At 44.1% G+C, this 25,686-nt stretch overlaps 1 protein-coding gene and 1 long non-coding RNA gene across 2 annotated transcripts in view; one reads left to right on the forward strand and one right to left on the reverse strand.

Annotated features, from left to right (window-relative positions):
• LOC138767181 (uncharacterized) overlaps window positions 1-4,024 on the reverse strand; it is a 39,453-nt gene extending 35,429 nt beyond the window's left edge. The window contains exon 1 of the long non-coding RNA XR_011358774.1: window positions 3,865-4,024. This is a non-coding gene — a long non-coding RNA (uncharacterized lncRNA). The remainder of the gene's footprint in view (window positions 1-3,864) is intronic.
• Window positions 4,025-4,027: 3 nt separating this feature from the next.
• Window positions 4,028-25,686, forward strand: part of BMP1 (bone morphogenetic protein 1) — a 77,938-nt gene continuing 56,279 nt past the window's right edge. Inside the window, exon 1 of the mRNA XM_069944452.1 lies at window positions 4,028-4,361. Within this exon, the coding sequence (XP_069800553.1) occupies window positions 4,187-4,361 (175 nt within the window). The 5' untranslated portion in view covers window positions 4,028-4,186. The remainder of the gene's footprint in view (window positions 4,362-25,686) is intronic.

The raw sequence follows: 25,686 nt of genomic DNA on the forward strand, positions 1-25,686 counted from the left end.
GACCACCTATATATCACATACATCCCCAGCATGTGTGCAAGACCTAACCCAGACCACCTATACATCACATACATCCCCAGCATGTGTGCAAGACATAACCCAGACCCCATATATATCACATGGAGCCCCAGCATGTGTGCAAGACCCGACCCAGATCACCTATATATGACAGAGTCCCAGCATGTGTGCAAGACCCAACCCAGACCACCTATATATCACATACATCCCCAGCATGTGTGCAAGACCCAGAACACCTATGTATATCATACATCCCCAGCATGTGTGCAAGACCCAACCCAGACCCCCTATTTATCGCATGGAGCCCCCTACATGTGTGCAAGACCCAACCCAGGCCACCTATATATCGCATAAAGCCCCCAGCATATGTGCAAGACCCAGACCCCCTATGTATCACATTCACTGCCAGCATGTGTGCAAGACCCAGACCACCTATGTATATTATTATTATTATTATTTATTTATAAAGCGCCCTTAATTCCAGAGTGCTATACAATAGATAGGGTAACAAACAGAACAATACAAGATCAAGACACATTAAGGCAAATGACAGACTGGTACATGGGGAAGAGGACCCTGCCCGCGAGGGCTTACAATCTATAAGGTACAGGGAGAGAAACAGGAGGTAAAGTGCAGCCAGTCACAGTGTGATGCAGAGTTATTGTAGGTTGTAGCCTTGTTTGAAGAGATGGGTTTTCAGGTTACTTTTGAAGGACTTGATGGTGGATGAGAGCCGGATGTGTCGGGGTAGTGAGTTCCAGAGTATAGGTGAGGCTCGGGCAAAGTCTTGGAGGCGGTTGTGCGAGGTACGAACAAGGGGGAAGCGGAGACGGAGGTCACTGGAAGATTGGAGGTTGCATGAGGGACGGTAGCGGGATATCAGGTCAGAGATGTACGGAGGAAACAGGTTGTGGATGGCCAAGTCATGGTCAACAATTTAAAGTGAATACGTTGGGCAATGGGAGCCAGTGGAGGGATTGGCAGAGGGGAGAGGCTGAGGCAAAGCGAGGGGAAAGGTGGATTAGTCGGGCAGCAGTGTTAAGGATAGACTGGAGGGGAGTAAGGGAGTTAGATGGAAGGCCAGAGAGGAGGATGTTACAGTAGTCCAAGCGGGAGATAATGAGAGCATGGACCAGCAGTTTGGTGGAGTCAGGGGTAAGGAAAGAGCGCATTCTGGAAATGTTTTTGAGGTGAAGGCGGCAGGAGGTGGTCAGGGCCTGAATATGTAGTTTAAAGGACAGGGCAGAGTCAAAGGTGACCCCAAGGCAGCGGACTTGGGGGACAGGGGACAGAGTACAGCCATTGATAGTGATTGACAGATTAGAAGGCAGGGTGGAGCGAGATGGGGGGAAAATGATAAGTTCTGTTTTGTCCATGTTGAGTTTTAGAAAGCGGGAAGAGAAGAAGGAAGATATGGCCGATAGACACTCTCGAATCCTGGATAGCAAAGAGGTGACATCCGGACCAGAGAGGTTAGATCTGGGTGTCATCGGCGTAGATGTGGTACCTGAAGCTGTGGGATTCTATGATATGTCCCAGGCCAGAGGTGTAGATGGAGAAGAGAAGAGGCCCGAGTACAGAGCCTTGGGGAACACCAACAGTAAGGGGACGAGGAGAGGAAGTGGTGTGGGAGTGGGAGACACTAAAGTGCGGTTGGAGAGGTAAGAGGAGATCCAGGAGAGAGCTGAGCAAGTGACGCCAAGGAATGAGAGGATTTGTAAGAGGAGAAAATGGTCAACTGTGTCGAAGGCAGAAGATAGTATATCATACATCCCCAGCATGTGTGCAAGACCGAGACCCCCCATATATCACATAGAGCCCCCTACATGTGTGCAAGACCCAGCCCAGACCACCTTTATATCACATAACCCCCCAGCATGTGTGCAAGACCCAACCCAGACCACCTATGTATCACATAGAGGCCCCCCCATCCACTCAATGACCCTTCACATACCCCAAAATCCACCTCAACTAATAGCAACATAAGGTACTAACCCTAATCTGTCCTAGAGGAGTCATGGAGATCTACCCAGAGGTAGGGAAGTTATACTGTGCTGGTACCTGTCCAGGTGGAGCTATGATACTCTGTAGATATTTATATAAGTGAAGAAGTGGTACTGTGCAGATACCTATACAGGTACAGAAGTGGTACTGTGCAGATACCTATACAGGTACAGAAGTGGTACTGTGCAGATACCTATACAGGTACAGAAGTGGTACTGTGCAGATACCTATACAGGAACAGAAGTGATACTGTGCAGATACCTATACAGGTACAGAAGTGATACTGTGCAGATATCTATACAGGTACAGAAGTGATACTGTGCAGATACCTATACAGGTACAGAAGTGATACTGTGCAGATACCTATACAGGTACAGAAGTGATACTGTGCAGATACCTATACAGGTACAGAAGTGATACTGTGCAGATACCTATACAGGTACAGAAGTGATACTGTGCAGATACCTATACAGGTACAGAAGTGATACTGTGCAGATACCTATACAGGTACAGAAGTGATACTGTGCAGATACCTATACAGGTACAGAAGTGATACTGTGCAGATACCTATACAGGTACAGAAGTGATACTGTGCAGATACCTATACAGGTACAGAAGTGATACTGTGCAGATACCTATACAGGTACAGAAGTGATACTGTGCAGATACCTATACAGGTACAGAAGTAATACTGTGCAGATACCTATACAGGTATAGAAGTAATACTGTGCAGATACCTATACAGGTACAGAAGTGATACTGTGCAGATACCTATACAGGTACAGAAGTGATACTGTGCAGATACCTATACAGGTGCAGAAGTGGTACTGTGCAGATACCTATACAGGTGCAGAAGTGGTACTGTGCAGATACCTATACAGGTACAGAAGTAATACTGTGCAGATACCTATACAGGTACAGAAGTAATACTGTGCAGATACCTATACAGATTCAGAAGTAATACTGTGCAGATACCTATACAGGTACAGACGTAATACTGTGCAGATACCTATACAGGTACAGACGTAATACTGTGCAAATACCTATACAGGTACAGAAGTGATACTGTGCAGATACCTATACAGGTACAGAAGTGATACTGTGCAGATACCTATACAGGTACAGAATTGATACTGTGCAGATACCTATACAGGTACAGAAGTGATACTCTACAGATACCTAACATACATAACATACAGATAGGTGAAGGCTGCGGAATCTGTGTGCGCTATACAAATAATTACCTATACAGGTAGTGAAGTGATTCTCTGCAGGTACCTATACTTGTAGAGAAGTGATACTGTGCAGATACCTATTCAGGTAGAGAAGTGATAGTCTGCAGATACCCACATAGGCAGTGAAATTATACTGTGCAGATACCTATTCAGGTAGAGAAGTGATATTCTGCAGATACCTATACAGGTAGGGAAGTAACACTTTGCATATACCTACCTGTACAGGCAGAGAAGTGATAGTCTGCAGATACCTGTACAAGCAGAGAAGTTATATTCTGCAGATACCTACAGGTAGGGAAGTGGCACTCTGCAGATACCTACATAAGTAGAGAAGTGATAGTCTGCACATGCCTGCACAGGTAGACTGATACTTTGTAGTGACCTATACAGGTGGAGAAGTGACACTCTGCATACACCTCCCTGTCCAGGCAGAGAAGTGATAGTCTGCAGATGCCTGCACAGGTAGAGTGATACTTTGCAGTGACCTATACAGGTGGAGAAGTGACACTCTGCATACACCTCCCTGTCCAGGCAGAGAAGTGATAGTCTGCAGATACCTGCACAGGTAGCGAGGCAATGCTCTGCACCCCATAGACTGTGCACCTACCTGTGTGCAGTGATGAGCGCAGGACTCTGCAGCCAGCTCCTCCTTAGGGGTGAGATGCTCTGCAGAAGCTGCTCCCCCATAACCCGGCGAGAGAAGCCGCATGCGGCTGCCCGTGTGCACAGGAGCCTGCGGCAGGGCTGCGAGGGGTTAGAGGTCCCGGCTCTCCTCCCTCCCCATTAGGCTGGCTCTTTCCCAGGGACACAATGATATCCCAGGGCTGGAGAGGGGGCTGATCCGCGGGAATCCCGCCTCCCCGAGCCCAGAGCAGAGGAGGCAGCGGCGGCAGCCCACAGACAGACAGCCCTGGGAGCGAGCTGCCGGGATGCCCAGGACAGCCAGAGGTCCGCTGCTGCTGCTGCTGCTGCTGCCCGGCATCCTGCTGCTACTGCTGCCGACACTACTCCTGCCGGCGGCCGGGGGGCACGAGCTGCCAGACTATGTCCCCGAGCTGGAGGACCTGGAGGAGCACATTGACTACAAGGACCCCTGCAAGGCTGGTGAGAAGGGGGAGACCTGGGGGAGGAGGAGGCAGAGCAAGAGGGGATAGGAAGGCTGACGAGGGGGAAGGGAGGCTACTTTCTGCACTTCACATCTGACTGTATGTTATGGCCCCATGACAAGTCTGACTGGCCCTTTAAAAGACATGTCTGCAAAGTTTTCTAGGGATGTTTAGCAATTGTCTCCATTGAGTTACCCCCCTGATCTTTTGTCATTGTCATCGATATTGCTGCCCTGATGGGTTGTAAGTTGTGTGTGTGTATATATATATATATCTATATATATATATATCATGGACAATCATAGTATCTGAAGACTATGCTGGAAAATATTTTTGCATATTCCAAACAGTGTTCCTCCACCTGTGGATCTCCATTTGTTGCAAACTACAACTCCCAGCATGCAGACATGATGGGAGTTGTAGTTTTGCCACAGATTAGAAAACACTGATTTACAGTGTGTAAATCATGTTACAGACATTCACTTTGTATACTTCAGGGGGCGCCAGTGTGCCACCCTGCATTGGCCTACAGTAGACCATCCTAACTACGCCTCTGTATATGTTGATCTAGTAAAAAAAATTGCACCGTATGTGGCCGACTAGTGTAGCAGATATGTATAGTTGTGTTTCCTTTGTAACTCTTTGCCTTTGCTTAGTGATTACTCTTTGTATCTAAATAACCTGTCACCCAGGGGTGCATTCTCCATTAGATTTAATGTGTATATCTGCAGTCCTATGTAAAACCACATATTAATCGTGCCGTATGTGGCCGACTAGTGTAGCAGATTTGTATAGTTGCAGCTCAGCTCCGTTTCTTTTTTAACTCTTTGCCTCTGCATAGTGATATGTCTCTCTCTCCAAATACCCTGGCATCCAGGGGTGCATGGTGTGCTACTTATATAATACAGTGTGTATACCTGCAGTCTTGTGTATAACCACATATTAATTGTACGGTATGTTCCCATCTAAGTGTAGCAGACTTGTAAATTTGCAGCTGAGCACAGTTTTCTTCTTAACGCTTTGCCTCTGCTAGTGATATGTCTCTCTATCCAAATACCCTGGCACCCAGGGGTGCATGCTTTTCTACTTATATATTACAGTGTGTATATCTGCAGTCCTATGTATAACCACATATTAATTGTACCGTATGACTAGTGTAGCAGACTTGTAAAGTTGCAGCCGAGCTCCGTTTACTTTTTAACTCTTTGCTCCTGCTAGTGATATGTCTCTCTATCTAAATACCCTGGCACCCAGGGGTGCATGCTGTGCTAGTTAGATACTTTAGTGCGTATATCTGCTCCCATAGCGCAGATATCACCACTTGTGCCAAAATGTCAACCAGAGCTCTGCTACATCTGTGTATGTTTATTCTGCAGAAGCAACATCTGGCTTTAGCCCCATTGTTAGCACTAAGCCCAGGACAGGGGTCTAGGATCATTGTACTTTGCTGGATGCAACGACCTGATGGAACTCTAGTCCTGCCACACAGACATATTGTGGCCACACTTGTCCAGAGGGGGCGCTGTATGTACACAATCTCATTTATATAACACTGGTGACACTCCATGCGGAGTTATATATGTGTGTTTCCTACTATCGCTGTCTTATGGACAAGGTGTGAGGTAACTTGGTGGAACGGAACGTTGTAACGCTGTTTGCTTAGCGGGGTTGTGGTTTTGGGACGTGGACACTGAGACATTTCTCTTCAGCTTCAGCCTCCCCCCATCTCTCCTAATATCTCGCACACTAGTGAGAAGGGGGCTGGAGCTATCTGCTGCTTACTATGTCTCATAGGCTGAGATTTACTATTATTATTACATATCACCTAGTGTTTTATATACTTACCTATCCACTTGTTACATTGTGCCTCTCTCTCATTGTGCTTCTCTCCATACATCTTGTTAGCGGTCTTCTTCATCTTCTTCCCTTTAAATGGTCTGTGCATCTAATGAGCGGCATCTTCTCATAATACATCCGCGGTCTGGGTGTTCTGGCTTCAAAGGGTTGGGATTGGTCACTGACCCACTTTTCTTGCCATCTCCAGCATGAGAAAAAAAAAGACATCAGCGCTTTTCCTCCCCTCGTCCTTTATTTTCTCCATCTATATTGTTACATGTAAAGATTTTGAATTCCTTAAAGGGACTTATGTACATAAGGAATAGCACTATTTCTGGCAATTATAGATCTTGTGTATTGCCTTTTTCACCAGTTTTCCCCTCTTTAGTTGTCCCTGAGCTCATGTGTGGAGCCTAACCATACGCTGTACACATGAAGGGGATAGCTATCTCCCTATACACACCCTATAAAGCAGCAGCAGCTGAAAGGACATTATAGAACAGTAGTAAACAGTTTAAAGGGAACCAATCACCGGAAAAACGCATATAGAGCTTTTGAAATGTGCTGTTAGAGCACACAGCACACTTGCCACACGTGTTTCCATAGCCTCCGTGCCGCCCCCGTGTAAGCCGCAAAGTAACTTTATAAAACTGGCGCCCTGTATGCTAATTACCTGAGGTAGTCACCTGGGCGGTGTTCGGCTAGCAGGTAGTCACTGTCCCCTGGGCGTTCTACCGCTGTAATCACGCCCCTCTGGGCGTGATTCAAATGGCCGAGTAGCTGTGACATTCTGATGCCGGACGCCGCCGCACATGCGCAGTGCAGCCGCTTCCATTCCGGCGGTACTGCGCCTGTGCAGAATAGCCTCGAATAGCCTGTTAGCCGGAGTTCGAGGCTATTCTGCACAGGCGCAGTCCAACTGGAATGGAAGCGGCTGCACTGCGCATGTGCGGCGGCGTCCGGCATCAGTACGTAAGCGCGCCGACGTTGGGCACGGCGCGCTCCCGAGTGACGCCACAGCCACTCTGACATTTGAATCACGCCCAGAGGGGCGTGATTACAGCGGAAGAACGCCCAGGGGACCGTGACTACCTGCTAGCCGAACACCGCCCAGGTGACTACCTCAGGTAATTAGCATACAGGGCGCCAGTTTTATAAAGTTACTTTGCGGCTTACACGGGGAAGGCACGGAGGCTATGGAAACACGTGTGGCAAGTGTGCTGTGTGCTCTAACAGCACATTTCAAAAGCTCTATATGCTTTTTTCCAGTGATTGGTTCCCTTTAAGGGTAGCTTCACACGCACCGTATCATTGCGTTTTTAACGCTGCGTTTTTGGTCCGATTTTTACATGCGAGTTTTGATTTTCCCATGAAAATCATGTGAAAATCAAAACGCGCATGTAAAAAACGCAACGATAAAAACGCAGAGTTAAATACGCAGCGATACGGTACGTGTGAAGGCCCCCTAAAGGGGTTTTGTGTGATTGGTGGAGGGGAGGTGGCAGTGTCAGATATCTGCAGCACAGCTCCCATTGAAGTAAATGGGGGCTGTACAGTAGTAACCTGGTGCCACCAGTACATGATGGATGGAGCCATCTATTTCCAGCCCTATTGATAGCGTTCCAGCCCCCTTAAGCTTTGAATCTAGGCATAGGGTGAGATGTAACGCCAACAGTTAGCTTTTGTGTAGTCTCTGTCTGTTTCTATCAGCTTATCTTACTCCTCCTCCCAACTCCCTTCTGACCCCTTCCTTTTTTATAGACTAAGCTTGACGATAAGAAAGCATTTTTCTCTGATAAACTTTGCAATATATCTTATCGATTTGTGTGAAGTTTGTTAAAACAATGCTGACCATTTCAGTGTCAATTTGCCGATTACCTCTTTAGAGCAGACCTGTTTGAAGCTTTTTGCTGACTAAAGTAAAGGTAGTGTACAATAGAGCTTCCTGCCCTGAATGAGGAGTTTTAACTCTTATTATAGTCCGTCACTCCAGTGCTGAGATGTAAGGTTTAGAATTTTATGCAAATTTAGGAACTAAAGCTCACTGGGCGTTCTCCTGTGCTACATAAGCTGAATATTGCTGGGCTTCACCAGCCAAGGGAACACCCTCTGGGCTTTATCTTCTAACTTGCATAAATCTTCTTAAAGTGACTGTACCACCAGGCCCAGGCTGAAGCACTGGAGGCGGTCGACCCACCCTTAGTGGGAGGAAACCCCAGCCCCTCCATGACCTGACTCCATTAGAATCAATAGAACCCTATCATAGAGGGGCTAGGGTTTCCTCCCACTAAGGGTGGGTCGGCCCGCCTCCAGTGCTTCAGCCTGGGCCCGGTGGTACAGTCACTTTAAGCTTATATCTCAGCACTGGAGCAATGGATTGAAATAAGAGTTATATCTCCTGATTCAGGACGAGGAGCTCTATTGTACACTGCCTTTACTCTAGTCAGCAAAAAATTGCTGACAGGTCCACTTTAATTATTGTACCTGATCCACAGGAAAGGGGATATGTCTGATCGTCCCAAGAACTAAAGGATCAGGCAAATGAAATCAAAATATGCCTGATCCTTTCCTTCTCAGAAATGTATGGATTCCATGTGCAGCTGTATAATGCCTCTGTATAGCACTGAATTGTGAATTCGGAGGTCTGATATGACCCCTTACTTACTGTGCTCGCTGTACTTGGAAATTGTAAGGAGACGTAATATAGTCCCATGCCGGAGGTTTTAGGAAAATGATCTGCTACTGTACTCATGGATTGAGGGACTAAACCAGGGTGTCTGGAGAAAATCCACTGGAAGAACTTACAAATTCCATCGTAATAGCAACTTGGATATATTTTAACAAAAAAAAAAAAAAATACCCTCAGCTCGGCAAGACAACCATGCTAATGTCTTGTCGCTAATTGTGAAAGTTTTTGGTCGTCTTCCCAGAAGCACAGGTGGATGAAACTACTATGCTCCAGGGAGGAGGACTAATATATATATATATATATATATATATATATATATATATATATATATATGCACGGGCTCCATCTTCTACTGTTCTCTATATAAAATACATCGGTGGTGTCCAACTCACAGGTAGAGATGAGCAAATTTACACTTTAAATGAAGCAAATCGATTCCTTAGCTCAGCAATCTGTTTATCAGCCGGCTGCCTTTGAAGTCTGTGCCGCTCCATGCTGCTCCACCTCAGGTGTCTGGAAAAGCTGGATCCAGTCCTGGGAAACTTCTCCCAGGACTGGATGCAGCTTTTCCAGACACCTGGGGTGGAACGGCACAGAGCGGCACAGACTTCAAAGGCAGCCGGCTGATAAACAGATTGCCGAGATATCAAAGAGATTTGCTTCATTTATAGTGTAAATTTGATCATCTCTACTCACAGGTCTCCAGCTGTTACAGAACTACAATTCCCATCATACCCTGACAGCCAAAGGATTGGCCTAGTTATTGTGATGAGGAAATTATCATTGTTATCTGCTTCTCCGATAGACGTACAAATCATCACGTGATGCTGATTTAGGAGAAGGAGTGCTAGTTCTTGCTATATGCATCAGTAATGCAGAACCCTTAGATTCTATGCAGGGTTATAACATGTAAGTATGAGGCCCTGTAGCAAGACCTGAAGTGGGGACCCACTCAGTACACATTGTCACAGTAGTGGAAAAATGTAGACCGTGATGTCACAATAAGGGTAATCCACACAGAGATGTCACTACATAAGCATTGATGTCACAGTACAGGGGTAATACATACAGTGATGTCACAGTACAGGGATAATACACACAGTGATGTCACAGTACAGGGATAATGCACACAGTGATGTCACAGTACAGGGATAATGCACACAGTGATGTCACAGTACAGGGATAATGCACACTGTGATGTCACAGTACAGGGATAATACACACTGTGATGTCACAGTACGGGGATAATGCACAGAGTGATGTCACAGTACGGGGATAATGCACACTGTGATGTCACAGTACCGGGATAATACACAGTGATGTCACAGTACAGGGGGAATGCACACGGTGAAGTTACAGCACTGGACGAATGCACATGGTGATGTCACAGTACAGGGATAATACTTAAAAAATTTTTTTGGGGGGACGCTTGGCGGACATTTTTTTTTGGACTACTATCATTTCGCGCCTGAATAATGTCTGTTGTTTGGGCACGAAATGACATCCGTCCGGGGAAAAAAAAGGACATCAAGCGGCCAAATAAGAATGCTGTGTAGTCGTGGCCATAGAAATATATAAACTAACTATAGGGAGGCATATGCAGTGGCCACATGTTTGTTATATGGACCTGTAGGGACTGTCATAGCACATGCACACAACCCATTGATTGAACAAAAGTTGAAGATATAAGCGTCTGTCAAACATGTCGGCCACTGTGTATCCCCCTCCCTCTATAAAGATAACTTGCAGTTGGGTGGGCACAACAAGTGCGTTAAAGACAACATATGTGCTGCTAGCTGTCAGCTGAACTGTTTAGCAGAGGCAGCTATCTTAAGAATCTGTGTGAGTGGATAACCCCTTTAACAGTCCATCACCCATAGAGAGACAGATGTGTTTCTGTTCTGCCGGAGAGTTCAAGTTCGAGTCACAAGTAAGAGTTTTCTGGTAGATGAGCGCTCAGGAAATGTCCCCTTGAAGAGGGTTATCCTTTCTGCTAAGAAGATTAATGGCCAATTTCCAAAAAAACTGTATCCTTGACCCTTGTTACTGCATAGAGGAAAACGATCTGCAAGAGAAGAAAGATATGGATTATCCTGGGGCTATAGATATCAGAAAGACTCGAGGAACAATCTTCACCATTAATCCAAGACCCGGGTGTCATTTGAGGAGGGATGATAACTATGTATTGCACTGTTAGGCCTTGTTCACACCACATATTTTTTATGTTTTAATAGCAAACAACGGCCGTTCTTTCCATATTGAAATGTGTTGCGTTGAAGCTAAGGCAAACAATGGCCGACAAGTCAATTATTTCTGGAAGTTCTACATTGATTTCAATGATATTTTCAACATGACAAAACACAAGGCCAACTTGATCTGTCATTGGATACAGCAGAACAAAGTGAAGGTTCTGGAGCGGCCATCTCAGTCTCCTGTCCTCAGTATTATTGAGCCACTCTGGGGAGATCTCAAGCACGCAGTTCATACAAGACAGAAGAGGAATTTACATGAACTGGAGTTTTTTGCCAAGAAGAATGGGCAGCTTTACCATCTGGGAAAATAAAGAGCCTCATCCACAACTAACACATAAGACTTCAAGCTGTCATTGATGTTAGAGGGAGCAATACAAGGTATTAAAGTGTCACTGTTGTTTAAATTTTTTGCAGAAATCAATAGAACAGACGATTTTAAGAAACTTTGTAATTGGGTTTTTTTAGCCGAAAAATGCATTTTTATCATGAAAAAGCAGTTTGAAGCTCTCCCCCCGTCTTCATTGTTCTCTATGGAGAGGGGAGGGGTGGAGGGAGGTGAAGCACCAAAACAGGACAAAAAAGAGTTAATTTACAGGGCTATCTTCTCTGAGGTCAGCACTGACCTCTCTGACCTCTGAATAGCAGCTTTCACACAGTTCCCACTGTGTAATCCTTTGTTCTCTGCTGGCAACTAATCTCCCTCCTCACCCCTCCCCTCTCTATAGGTTACACAGAGCTCGACTGATGTAAAAGAGTCGAGATTTCCTGATAATGAGCAGTGAATGAGAGAGAGAGGAGGGGGGGCTGGGGAAAGTCTTTTTAAATGCAGATAATGGCATATTTGCCTAATGAACCCAATTACAAAGTTTCTTAAAATCGCCTGGACTATTGATTTCTGCAAAAAAAAAAAAAAAAAGACACGACAGTGACACTTTAACCCTTAGGCGACCCTGGACGTACCCGTACGTCCAGGGCCGCCTCACGGCGTTCAGAGCAGGGCCGCGCAGCGGGCGCGCTCTGAACTGCTGCAATCCCGGGTGCCGCATGTAGCCCGGGATCGCAGCTATTAGCGGGCACGGTGTGACCGTGCCCGCTAATCAGGTAATCGGAGGCAGCTGTCAAAGATGACAGCTGCCTCGGATTACCGGCTGAAGATGATTGGTTGTGGTATAGTGGGGAGATCGCGTCCAATGTCCCGGAGGAGCGATCTCTGTACCTGCTGCCGGCCGGGGACCGCTCCAAGATGGCGCCGTCCCCGGCTCGGCACTTGTTTGTTTTCAGCTGCTGCAGCAGCCGAAAGCAAACGAGTGCTGTTCTCATTGATATTTGCTGTATAACTATACAGCAAAGATCTCAATAAGAGATCTGAGTGCATATACTAGAAGTCCCCCAGGGGGGCTTCTAGTATATGTGTAAAAGTAAAAATAAAAGTGATGTTATAAGTAAAAAGCCCCCTCCCCTAATAAAAGTCAGAATCACCCCCCTTTTCCCATGTTATAAATAAAAATAAACAAATAAATAAACATGTTTGCTATCGCCGCGTCCTTAATCGCCTGAACTAATAATTAATCACATTCCTGATCTCGCACGGTAAATGGCGTAAGTACAAAAAAATCCCAAAGTGCAAAATTGTGCATTTTTGGTCGCATCAAATCCAGAAAAATTGTAATACAAGGCGATCAAAAAGTCTTATATGCGCAATCAAGGTACCGATAGAAAGTAAACATCATGGCGCAAAAAATGACACCTGACACAGCCCCATAGACTAAAGGATAAAAGCGCTATAAGCCTGGGAATGGAGCGATTTTAAGGAACGTATATTTGTTAACAATGGTTTGAATTTTTTACAGGCCATCAGATACAATAAAAGTTATACATGTTATATATCGTTTTAATCGTAACGACTTGAGGAACATATATAACAAGTCAGTTTTACCCCAGAGCGAACGGCGTAAAAACACAAACCCCCCAAATAAAAGAAATGCGTGGGGGTTTTTTTCAAATTCACCACACTTTGAATTTTTTTCTGGTTTCGCAGTGTACTTTATGCAAAAGTTCAGACTGTCATTGCAAAGGACAATTAGTGGCGCAAAAAATAAGGGCTCATGTTGGTCTCTAGGTGGAAAAATGCAAGTGCTATGGCCTTTTAAACACAAGGAGGAAAAAACGAAAATGCAAAAATTGAAATTGGCCCTTCCTCTAAGGGTTAAGAAATGGGGTATGTAAACTTTTGATCAGGGTCATTTGGATGTTTTTAGTTGTCCTTATGATTTGAAAATGGAGCCTAACTTTTATTTGTGTATCTAATAATGTTTTCATACTGGTGCCACTAAAACAAGCTTTTATGGATACAAGAATCTATTTTGTCCATCCGTTTTTAGAGGCCGCCCTTAAGGCCGTGATCACATAAGGGACGTTATTTTAAAACAATGGGCAACGTTATTTATGAAGTAATGGCCAATGTTTGCTAATAACTGCTGTTATTTGGGTGCAAAATGGCAAAAAAAAGACATTGGGGGAGATTTATCAAACATGGTGTAAAGTGAAACTGGCTCAGTTGCCCCTAGCAACCAATCAGATTCCACCTTTCATTTTCCAAAGAGTCTGTGAGGAATGAAAAGTGGAATCTGATTGGTTGCTAGGGGCAACTAAGTAAATTCTACTTTACACCAGTTTGATAAATCTCCCTCATTGTGTGGTCGTGGCCTGAAGGTGTTATTGATGACCTATTCTCAAAGGAATGCTCATTGCTGATAATTGGCTTGCGTAAAAAGGGATCATTATTGACAATGGCTCGTAACATTCACGTGGCACGGCATACAACTCATTTAGCTGTGTAAAGGTGTTTTAAACTAGTACCGATCTCCTATATTGGCGCCCATTTACAGACTCTGGGTAGGCCGGTGTAAAAGGGTCTTAAAGGATAGAACATCTGATCGGTGGGGGTGCAAGTTCTGGCACCTCACTATTCGGCTAATTGTTGATTCAGTGACCTTTTTATTACCAGACACAGCTCCGTAGACATTGTAGTGGCTGTGTCTGGTACTGCACATAGCTCAGCATTGTCCATTCTGATACTGATGGTCTACATCAGGGATGGGGAACCTTCGGTCCTCCAACTGTTGCAAAACTACAATTCCCATCATGCCTGGACAGCCAAAGCAAAGCTTTGCCTGTCCAGGCATGATGGGAGTCGTAGTTTTGCAACAGCTGGAGGGCCGAAGGTTCCCCATTCCTGAAATATATATAGTGAGAGAGAGTGTCCATCAATTATCAGTTGTGTATGGGGGTCTCTTAGTTGTTCCATTTTTTTTTTTTTTTCTTGGAGAAACTAAAATCAGAAATGTCAGAATTCCCAGTGTTCTAAGGGCCCTATTCCACCGGACGATTATCGTTCGCATAATCATTAACAATCTAAAACTACCGCTATTGCGGAAGACCTGAAAACGTTCACTCATTTCCATGGAACGATAATCGTTACTTATGATTGTAATTGCGATAGTTTTTTCTTCGCTATTTATTCGCTATTGCATTTGTATCTATTGCGAACGACCGAACAATGTCTTATTCAATGCAAACGATTTGCGAATGTTTTGCGAACGAGCAACGATAAAAATAGGTCCAGGTCTTATAAAGCGATCAACGATTTCTCGTTCGGTCGTTAATCGTTAACTGCATTTCAACCGAACGATTATCGTTTAGATTTGAACGATTTAACGATAATCTGAACGATAATCGTCCGGTGGTATAGGGCCCTTAGTGTCAGACTCGTCTCCCTCTCCCCATTGAAATAAACATGGCCATTTAGTCGGGCCAGTGGTGCATAGTTTAAGGAGTCTAGCCAGGGACATGACTAAATTATGCGTATGGTTAGGCCCCGTTCCCACTGAGCAAAGCTAGCGGAATTCCGCGACGGAATTGTCCGCCGCGGAATGCCGTTAGCCTCCCGCTCATAATGGAGTCTATGGGAGGCGCGCGCTCCTGCCCTGTCCGCGCTGAAGAATGAACATGTTCATTCTTCAGCGCGGACAGAGCAGCAGCGCGCGCCTCCCATAGACTCCCATTATGAGCGGGAGGCTAACGGCATTCCGCGGCGGACAATTCCGTCGCGGAATTCCGCTAGCTTTGCTCAGTGGGAACGGGGCCTTAGGTAAGAAATGAGTCTATTCATCCCACCTTTTCTGTGAATTTCCTAGGTAATTAGATACGCTGGCATAGATCTCCCTCCGCTAACCCCCTGGCACTATCCTGCCCCTCTCAATCTGTCGCCATCGCTCTCTTGCACACTTACACTCGTCTCCTTTACACACTCACAGACTGACACATAGACAGTTTTTTTCTTTACTCTCCCCTCCCCACATGTGTGGAAAGATTATCTGCCACATAAACACAAAGGCAGACAGGCAGATACAGGCTCCGACACACTCATTCATACGATATGCGGTGATTCACACATGGGAACGCACACATACGCTGACTCAGGCCTGCCTTGTGTAAGTGTACGTAACATACATAGTGGTCCTGCAGGTCACATTGCGGGAAGCTCAAGCCCCTGTTGCTTACAGCTGCAATATAACTTAGTTTTTTTGTGTGTTTGTCCTCTAGTTTGGAAGCCTCCCCCGCTTTTTTTTTTTTTTGGTGACACAGCTGTCGGGATTCATCTGTTCTTTCTGTCTCGTATGGTAGTAAACAGAAGCAAAATTATTGTGTGAAGGTCATAAATGTAAATGACGTTAAATACCATGAATCAGCCTCCCGACATGTCTGTCCCAGTAAATTTTAATCCCCAAAGAAATAACAATTATGGAACAGGTTTACATTGTGCTGTTCCTCTGTTATCCCCCCTGTAACTGTATAAAGAAATTGACAACTGGGTGTGACCATACTTCAGTCAGTGTTGACTGTGTAGGTAGACACCTCTTTGACAAGGAATGGTAACGCCCAGTTGTCAACTTTTCATACATTTAGGATCGAAAGATGTTTCAGAGTTGTCGTTTCTTAAGGAATAGGAGTAGTTACTGAGGCAGATGGCTCAGGAGAGCCGACAGATCCCATTTAGAGGGTTCTCCAGGACTAGACTTTCATGCAAAACAGTACCACCCTTGTTCCCAGGTTCTGTATAGTATTACAGTTTAAGGCTATGTTCATACAGCATAAAAGTACGACCGTTGTTGCTAACGGCAAAACATGCAAAACACCTTGCATGTTCTTTTATGGGATCCCGGCCAGAGCGTATACACATAGTATACGCTCCGGCCGGGATCCCAAGCGGCGCCGCAAAGAACTGACATGTCAGTTTTTTGCGGCCGCAATTCAGTGAATTGCGGCAGAAGTAAACCCTGTCAATTCACACAATGAAGCGAGCGACTCCGGACGCTTGCTTCATTGTGTGCTATGAGGAGTTCTGATGGGCCCGCATCGGAACACTGCGGCCCGAAAGATCATCCGGCCGGTACTGCTGTACCATACGCCATGTGAACATGGCCTAAGTCTCTTCACTTCAGTGGAAGTGAGCTGCAACCCGTCAAACTGATGACAAGAATGGAGGCTTTTCTGGAAAAAAAAGTGGCCATATTTTTAAGGCTGCACAATTGTGTAGCCTTAAAAGCTATTGTGTAACTAGCAATTTTCTATACAAATACTGGAGAGCTGAGTTTATTTCAGGCACTTATGGTAATATAATGTGTTACAATGTGTTAGGCCTCATTCACACGTTTTTTTTACCAACATCATGGCTGTGACATCCGTGATGTCCGTAAAAAATACGGATCCTATAGACTTTTATTGGTGATCTGTACCACAATAAGGATCCGCTCTAGGACATGTCCTTTTTTTTCACGGAACAGATTACAGATTAAAATTAACACTGTGTGAATAGCCCAATATAAAACAATGTGCTCTACGAATCCGCAATTACGGCCAACTTTACGGGATATGTAAATAAGGCCTTAGATAGGACTCTAGGCTGCAGTTCACACTACCCTCTACCTGCGCAGTGCAGCAGTGACACATGCTGCCTCAGAAGTCCCTTAGCCGAACCTGAACAAAACTGTAATTTAAAGTTATTGCTAAATGTAATTCCTTGTATCCAAGCACAAACTTGTCTACCCCCCCCCCACTCCCTACATTGTTCAAGGCTGAAGGTTACACTTACAATATTTTTTTATGGCTGTGTGAACGTGGCCTTAATGGACACAAACATGAGACCAGGCATCTATTGTTGATTATATTTACTAAGAAAATCCGAGAACAACACACATTAGAATCGGTTTTCAATTACTTACTACCTATCAAATACTTTGTTACTATTTCAGTCGCTAGTGTCGATGTGGAGCATTAGCCCAGGGCCGCTTTCACATCAGTGTATTACAATGCAAGTCCTGGCCTGACCTGAGCTGATGATCCTTCAGGTAGAGCTTATATATATATATATATTTATATATACACACACACACACCAGCCAGACCATTATAACTATATTAGATGAGATGGGAATACCCCTTTCAGTCTATGGAGACTGACTTCTGCAGTGATCTAGGAAGTGAAGCAGTCAGCCGTACTCTTCTCCAGGCTCGGTGAACACCCAGACCCTGACTGATCTAAACCTGGGGCATCTTTACAGTGACAGTAACGCTTTAAACTTTTTCAGTGTTGTCTCTTTCTATATTAAGGGGGAACCTGATGTGAAGTTTGCTGACCTGATCAGCTAGCAGTTGGCTCTGGCAGAAGTTTGGTTATCCATGGATATGATGATGATGATTCCGTGCACAAGCCCTAAAAGATCAGAATGGGGCTCCTCCACGGAACAGACCTAATGTGGTCGTCTTCCACGGATACTTGATGTTTTGGCGGCAGGACTGACTAAACGCTGATTGAGTCAGTAAATATCATGACCTGTACCCTTTTAATAATCCTAAATTTTTCATACAGAGTGCTCAGCCTTACTAAGGCTAAAGTACAGATCACTTCTCATTCCAGGCAAGACTGCAATAAAACATAACACCAGTGTACAGATAACGCAGGATTCACCATTCTCAATAGATGATGATCACAGCCCCCTCCCTTGCACAGTGACCACGGCACTTGTCACAGAGCATGCCCACAACTCTCTCCCATAAGTCAATGCATTTAGGAATCTTCAGATCGCTGGTTCCTATTTCTGTGTGGCTGATGTAAAGCGTATCTTTAAATGCTGTTAAAAGAGCAGATGCTCAGACATGATGCAGAAAATGGAAAAATATGAGAAAATAAAAACATGAGGAATAAAAGCTATTTTATTAATTCTAGGTGATGGACTAACCTAGAACAGCTTGCTTCTAATCTGTTCTGGACTGCTCCGGCAGTATGGTATGAGATTATTTCTGCTCGGTTCTTCTCCTCATGTGCTATTCATCTCTCTGTAGAGTTTACATCGCACATGAGATCCCCGTCTTGGTAATATAATTAGATAATATATGGTCCTGATACAGATTGGTGTTTGCAGCGAGATGTGATATGTGCCAAGAATAGTATTTCTGCCTCTGATAATGTGCAAGGAAATCAGCGAAGGTTTTTCTGCAGAAATAAAGGGGTCATAATAGCCAAAGCAAGGCCTGAGTCCTATCCTGCTGTAGTGTGGGGTCACGGGGCTGGTGACCTGTGCACGGAGCATGTACACAGAGGTGAGAGTACTGAGCAGTACTGTGAGGCTCCATCACACTCTGATGTTATAGGAGAATACCTCCATACATAGCCCGCCAGTGTATGACTCCGCATGGAGGTACACAGGCCTCTATCAAAGTCATACTACATGTTTACTATGTTGCTGTAATACGGACATATGCATGAACCATGAAAGTGAGAGAACATTGCATTCTTAAAGGGGTATTCCTGTCTTGACTGATATAGTTAAAGGGGTTACCCAGCGTTAGGAATTTTTTTTTGTTTAATACTGCCTTGTTGGAAAACATATTAAGCATCATGGGGGAGATTTATCAAACATGGTGTAAAGTGAAACTGGCTCAGTTGCCCCTAGCAACCAATCAGATTCCACCTTTCATTTTCCAAAGAGTCTGAGGAATTAAAATTGGAATCTGATTGGTTGCTAGGGGCAACAGAGCCAGTTTCACTTTACACCCCTTATTCTTACCCCTCTGCGTTCCCCCCGGTGATTGGTGGAGCGAGTTGTCACTCCTGAGACGCATGGCAGCAGCTGTAGTCAGCGGAAACACCAGAAAGACCGCAACAGGGGAGCGTGGACAGGTAATCATAAGATTTTTATTATGTTTTTCAACAGTGCAGCATTGTATAATCTTATTATTATGTAAAAAAAATCCTAACACCAGATAACCCCCTTAAACCCTCGTATGAAGGACAGATCAAGTATTTTTGCAAATTCATTAATTTAGCAATCTTGTCTCCTTCTCCTGATGTGGTGCTCTTTCCCTCCCTTTGTTGACAACTCATTGTCTAGGTTACCGACCACCACTCTGCTCTAAAAGCAGTGGTCTGGCTTGTGTGTACATATAATTATATCATTATTATTATACAATATATATCTGTATGTTCACACCATATATGCAAGACCATGGTCAGTGCATATGCAAGTGATGGTCAGTAACCTAGACAATGAGTTATCAACAAAGGGAAGGAAAGAGCAGCACATCAGGAGAAGGCTAGGTTCACACTGCGTTTTCAGCATCCGTTTAACGCATCCGTTTTTTGCAAAAAACGTATGAAAAAACGGATTGCAAAAAACGGATTCATTTGTGTGCATCCGTTTTTCTATTGACTTCCATTATAAAAAAAAACGGATCCGTTTTTTTTGGCGGACCAAAACGGACCAAAAAACGTTGCTGACCCTATTTTTCTGGACGTTAAAAAAAACGGATCCGTTAAACGGATGCTGAAAACGCAGTGTGAACCTAGCCGAAGGAGACAAGATTGCTAAATTAATGAATTTGCAAAAATACTTGGTGTCCTGCAAGTTTAAAGGGGTTATCTGGTATATATATATATATATATATATATATATATATATATATATATATATATATATATATATATATATATATATATATATATATATAATATACAGTGGTGCCTTGGTTTACGAGCATAATTCGTTTCGGGACTGTGCTTGTAATCCAAATCCACTCTTAAACCAAAGCAAATTTTCCCATAAGAAATCATTGATATGCAGACAATTGGTTCCACACCCCAAAAATAATAATTTATTATTCTGAATACCATGTAAAACAAATGAAACAAACATTCAGAAACAGCAGAATATGTGATATTATAGGTTACTGTACAGTAATGGAGAGGATGGGAAACATAAGGGCTGACAGAGACTGCAGGGAGCATGAAGGAATGAGCAGGGCAGATGTGGGCACATACATTCAGCATTCTCTGTCTAGGGAGAGAGGGGTTACCGCTATGGAGAGATTACCTCCACAGTCCTGTCCCCTCATGTAAGCCCCAGCCTGAAGTGGATCTATTATGATTTGGAAGGTGAGGGAGACTTCCTGGGTCAGAGTACAGGGCTGCAGACCACGTTATGCAGACCATGCCCCTCCCCCACTCACGCTCCCACCCAGCACAGAGAGCTCTTAAACCAAAGCAATGCTCTTAAACCAAGTCACAAATTTGAAAAACTGTGAGCTCTTAAACCAAGTTACTCTTAAACCAAGGTACCACTGTGTGTATATATATATATATATATATATATATATATATATATATATATATATATATTTTGCTCCCCTGGTGTCCTATTGCGGCCATTATAGTGTCCTCACTGACTGCAGCTGCTGCCACTTCCGAGACATACTCGTCTCCAGAGTGACAGCCCACTCAGCATATATGTATGTGCAAAAACATTTAACCTGATGGGTCCTACAAGTATAACTATGTTATTTGAGATGGGAATACCCCTTTACCGATATTCCATATATATCAGATAGCTGTGGGATCCCCGCCTATAGGGAGAACAGAGTTCTGGTTACCCCCTCTGCCCCTGCCCTCTTTGCCTACTTAAGGCCGGAGCGGTCTCCATAGAATACAGAGGGGAACCAACACGTTTTGGGAATTTACTGCATTGCTTCCTAATCTGTGAGGCGCCCCCTAGTGGCTGGTAAGGCGCAGCTGGGTAGTTTTGATAGAAGTAGTTAGAGAGTACACACGCCGTTCTTTGGCTGCAGCGGACTCTGATGTGGTACAGACATAATTTTCAAGACAATTGAAAGATAAATTACATTACAGTGTTAATGTTGGCATAAACTTGGACGGCCAATGGTGAGGCCAAGGCATACTGCCATGTTCTGGTTGGTGAGGTCCCATTAGAAAAAGGTTGAGTAGATGGGATTTATGACCTAGACTGTGGATGTGCTATGGGAATACATATTTTGAAAAAACTTTGATACATCAAAAAGTTTTGACCCCCACTGGTCGTTATAAAGGGCCATGAAAAGCACTCAGCTAAGCGCTACAGGAGACGGCTCTATTGTAACTCTATAGGGACCAAGTGAAGTGCTTAGCTGAGTGCTTCTCCCTGTTTTGTCTAGCAATTGGTGGAGATCTAAACACTGTAAGCACTTATCAGCCGCTGCATGTCCTGCAGGAAGTGGTGTATTCTTTCTGTCTGTCCAGTCTGACACAGTGCTCTCTGCTGCCACCCCTGTCCATGTCAGGAACTGTCCAGAGCAGAAGCAAATCCCCATAGAATACCTCTTCTTCTCTGGACAGTTCATGACATAGACAGAGTTGGCAGCAGAGAGCACTGTGTCAGACTGGAAAGAATACACCATTTCCTGCAGGACATACAGCAGCTGATAAGTATGGGAAGACTTGAGATTTTTTTTAATAGAAGGAAATTACAAATCTATATAACTTTCTGAAACCAGTTAATTTGAAAGAAAAAGATTTTCGTTGGATAACCCCTTTAAGCCTGGACCAGGTAACCATGGCACACGCAATATGTAGTTGATGATTTTGCCTAGCTTTTTGGCAATATGTTCTATTGGTGTGAATGGAATTCACAAAGTTTGGGATTGGTCCTATGATGCTGACATGATGGACGACTCACCCACTGCACCGCTACATTGTACTGCAGAAATGATGATATGGGTCACTGAAAGCAAATTTTGTGAAATCCTCATATGGCCCCTGTTATGTAAATGTTATTTTATAGCTGCAGGGGGTTGATCTTGTCTCTTCCTATGTGCCAGAGACCTATGGGCAGTTTGCATCTGTGCACACGTGGAAGCCGGGCAGCATTTGTCACTGTCCGGACCTGTAAAGGGTTACACCTCGGCATTTGCACAGTGATTGTCGGTGTCCTGTCCATATGTTTGTCCGTTTACACAGCTCACTCTGTCTGCCGCTCACATAGCCTGGTCTGTTCTGCTATAGAGAAGCACTATAGTTACAGCTAATGGCCCGCTTGCCCCAGATGCTACCATGGTAAAGTCATTTGGAAGTGTGCTCACAACTGGGAAAGAGGGAAATATGGGTCACTGACTGTAATAGGGACCTAAATATGGGTCACTGACTGTAATAGGGACCTAAAATAATGTCCAGGCTTCCGGTATGACCCCCATATTTAACAGCAGGAAAACTAAGGCGTTAATTAGCCCATAGCTGGATGGGGGGGACTCATCAGGATTTCAAACTTTGAAAATAAAAAAAAAATTTTTGTTAACAGTCTGAGATATAAGACTTTTTGTTAATATATAAATGAGGTTCCCTAGGGGCGTTCCCCAGTATGGCAAAGGTGTATGGCTAATTTAAAGGTGTACTCTGAAGAAAAAAAAATTTTCAAATCAACTTGTGTCAGAAAGAAGATTTGTAGTTTTTTTTCTGTTTAAAAATCTCAAAGTCTTCCAGTACCTATCATCATCTGCTGTATGTCTTGCAGGAAGTGGCGTATTCTTTCCAGTGCTCTCTGCTGCCACCTCTGTCCATGTCAGGAACTGTCCAGAGCAGCGTAGGTTTCCTCTGGGGATTAGCTAGTTCCTGACATGGACAGAGGTGGCAGCAGAGAGCACTGTGTCAGACTGAAAAGAATACACCACTTCCTGCATGACATACAGCTGCTGATAAGTACTGGAAGTTTGAGGTTTTTGAATACAAGTAATTTATAAAACTGTAACTTTCTGGCACCAGTTGATTTAAAAACACATTTTTTTTTTCTCCAGAGAACCCCTTTAAGGCCTTTTTTCACACCAGTGTTTTTCCATACAAATTTACAGACAACCTTATTTATTTCTGTGGCGTTAAAACTGTTGCCAAAATCTGCCAGCCTGCTTTTCTTTTACCAGAATACATGTTTGTACAGGGCACAGAATGCGGCATAGTGCATCTTTAGGTCACAATAGAATTATTTACTTCCCCTTCAACTTTTAAACTTTAAACTTTCTTTTCAGTTAAATGCAGAGACAATCGCTGTCTGTTTCCGGACGAACAGCAGAATTATGAATGCAGCTCTGTGTAAGAAAGGAGAAAATGAGCATAAGATAACAGAGCTGGTCCAACAGCGTAAAGTGACGTGATGTTCGGCTTTTGATTACGTGAAATTTAGTGATTTAGATTGACGACCTACTAATCTCTGATCCATGTGTTACTAACAGTGTCAGACTGACAGATACATGGCACACTTACGGTAAACATGGCCGGCTCCAGGTTTTTGCGGGTCCTTGGGTGACAGAGCCTCATGCACCCATCATCAGCACACACTTAACACACCACTGACATACACAAACACACATTATTGGCACAGACACTGCTGATTGACTGACACGGTTGAGGACCTTCTGGTCATGTGATCAGGTCCTTCTCCCTTTTCTCTGTCTGAGCGGGTCCTGCTATGTCTCCTGTGTCTTCTGATGATCAGCGCTCACCCTGTACTAAAGTGAACAGGCTGGACATTAGAACACCAGGCCCTTCTCCCTCTCTGGGCCCCTAGAGGCGATGTGGGCCCCGGCACTTGCCCTTGTAAGCCCTGTGCTGACGCCAGCCCTGATGGCAACGGATCCATCGACCTGTTGAGGCTGGTTTGATCATTTATATTTGGAAGCAAGGATTGGAGGGATTTCTGCTGACGATAGCTCATGTCTTGGTGCTGTAGAACTACTGCAACTATTACCAGTGTAAAGCCTCATGATTGTTTGGATCCTTTTAATTTAAAAAAAGTAAAAAAAAATTTTGTGTCTACATTTAGTTTGTGTTCTCCCACGTTTTTGTTTTTTAACCCATAAAACAAATGTTGCGACCATATTTGTTTTTTATATTTTGTTATATTGAGCTCGGTGGTAAAACAGCTGTTCCATACAGTAGTTTTACAGTAATACGTTTTAACACCTGTATAGTGCCGGGTTCTTTTTCTGGCTGTTTTATAGTTAACATATGGCAGTTTTTTTGTACCCAAAAGACAGTCCAAATTAAAATAACTATAGCTTTTGCTGTACACAAAAAAGATCAATAGTACAGCCTAAAAACAAGCTTAAAGGGGAAACCGTCATCTCGGATTGCTGTATGTAACTGGCCACCTGTGTATACAGCATATTCTGGAAAACTGATCTTTTATTACAGTCCAGAAATGTCATGAAGGGGTGGATGAGGCACTATGATGCTACACCGCCTCTCCCCACTCACTTTTCCAGTTCTCTCCCTTCTTGATTGACAGCTATGTGATCCCAGTCAATGGCCGCGCAAGTTTACAAGCTCTTTGCACATGTACTGCCATCGACTTGGATGACCATAACTCTCAATCAAGAAGAGGGAGGCCAGTGAGAGTAAGCAGGGAGAGGCAATGTGGCAACCCAGTGCCTTAGCCCCACCCCAATGACTCTTCAGGATAGTGATAAAAAATTATGTTTCCACCATATCACCAGAGGTGCCACATAAAGGTACCATTGTGCTCATTGCAACTGCCGCCATACATATGTCAATCTCTGGGTAAATTTCTCCTTAAAAATGGGGAAAAAATGCCAAAAGATTTTTTTTTTACCTTTTTTGAGCTTCAAAGAAAAAAACGTTACAGAGGATTAGTCAATCTCCTGACCTATCAATATTAGTAACTACTTGGGTTCTTCGTTAAATAATTCAGTAGCATTTTTTTCTTACAACTCGACCCCCCCCCCGCTAGTTTATAGATGTCCAGACAATGCTAAACTTTATTGTTGATATCTTGACAACTGGGTGTTTCAGTTGTGTGTGTGTGTGGGGGGGGGGGGAGGGAGTAGGGTCACGACAAAATTGGAAACTTTTCAATCAGAATCGGTGCTGACTTTTTAGGACCCAACATAGGGAGTTTGAAAATTAGTCATAGAAAATCTGATCTACATGTTTGGCCTTTCTTCAAGTGAAAGTCCATTTTGAAGATGTTTTATTTATTTTGGTGGTCCATGTTTACATATGTGTTACAGATGCATCAATGATTATGTTCTTTGTATGAAATGGGTGGAAAAATTGGGGACATCTTGTTTATGCGGGAGTGTAGCAATACAGTCTGCCAGACCTGCCTCATAGGGGTGGGGGGGGGGGGTAGAGGACAAGAGTCATCTTCA

The sequence above is a fragment of the Dendropsophus ebraccatus genome, chromosome 1 (genome assembly GCF_027789765.1).
Source record: "Dendropsophus ebraccatus isolate aDenEbr1 chromosome 1, aDenEbr1.pat, whole genome shotgun sequence".
Lineage (NCBI taxonomy): Eukaryota > Metazoa > Chordata > Amphibia > Anura > Hylidae > Dendropsophus > Dendropsophus ebraccatus.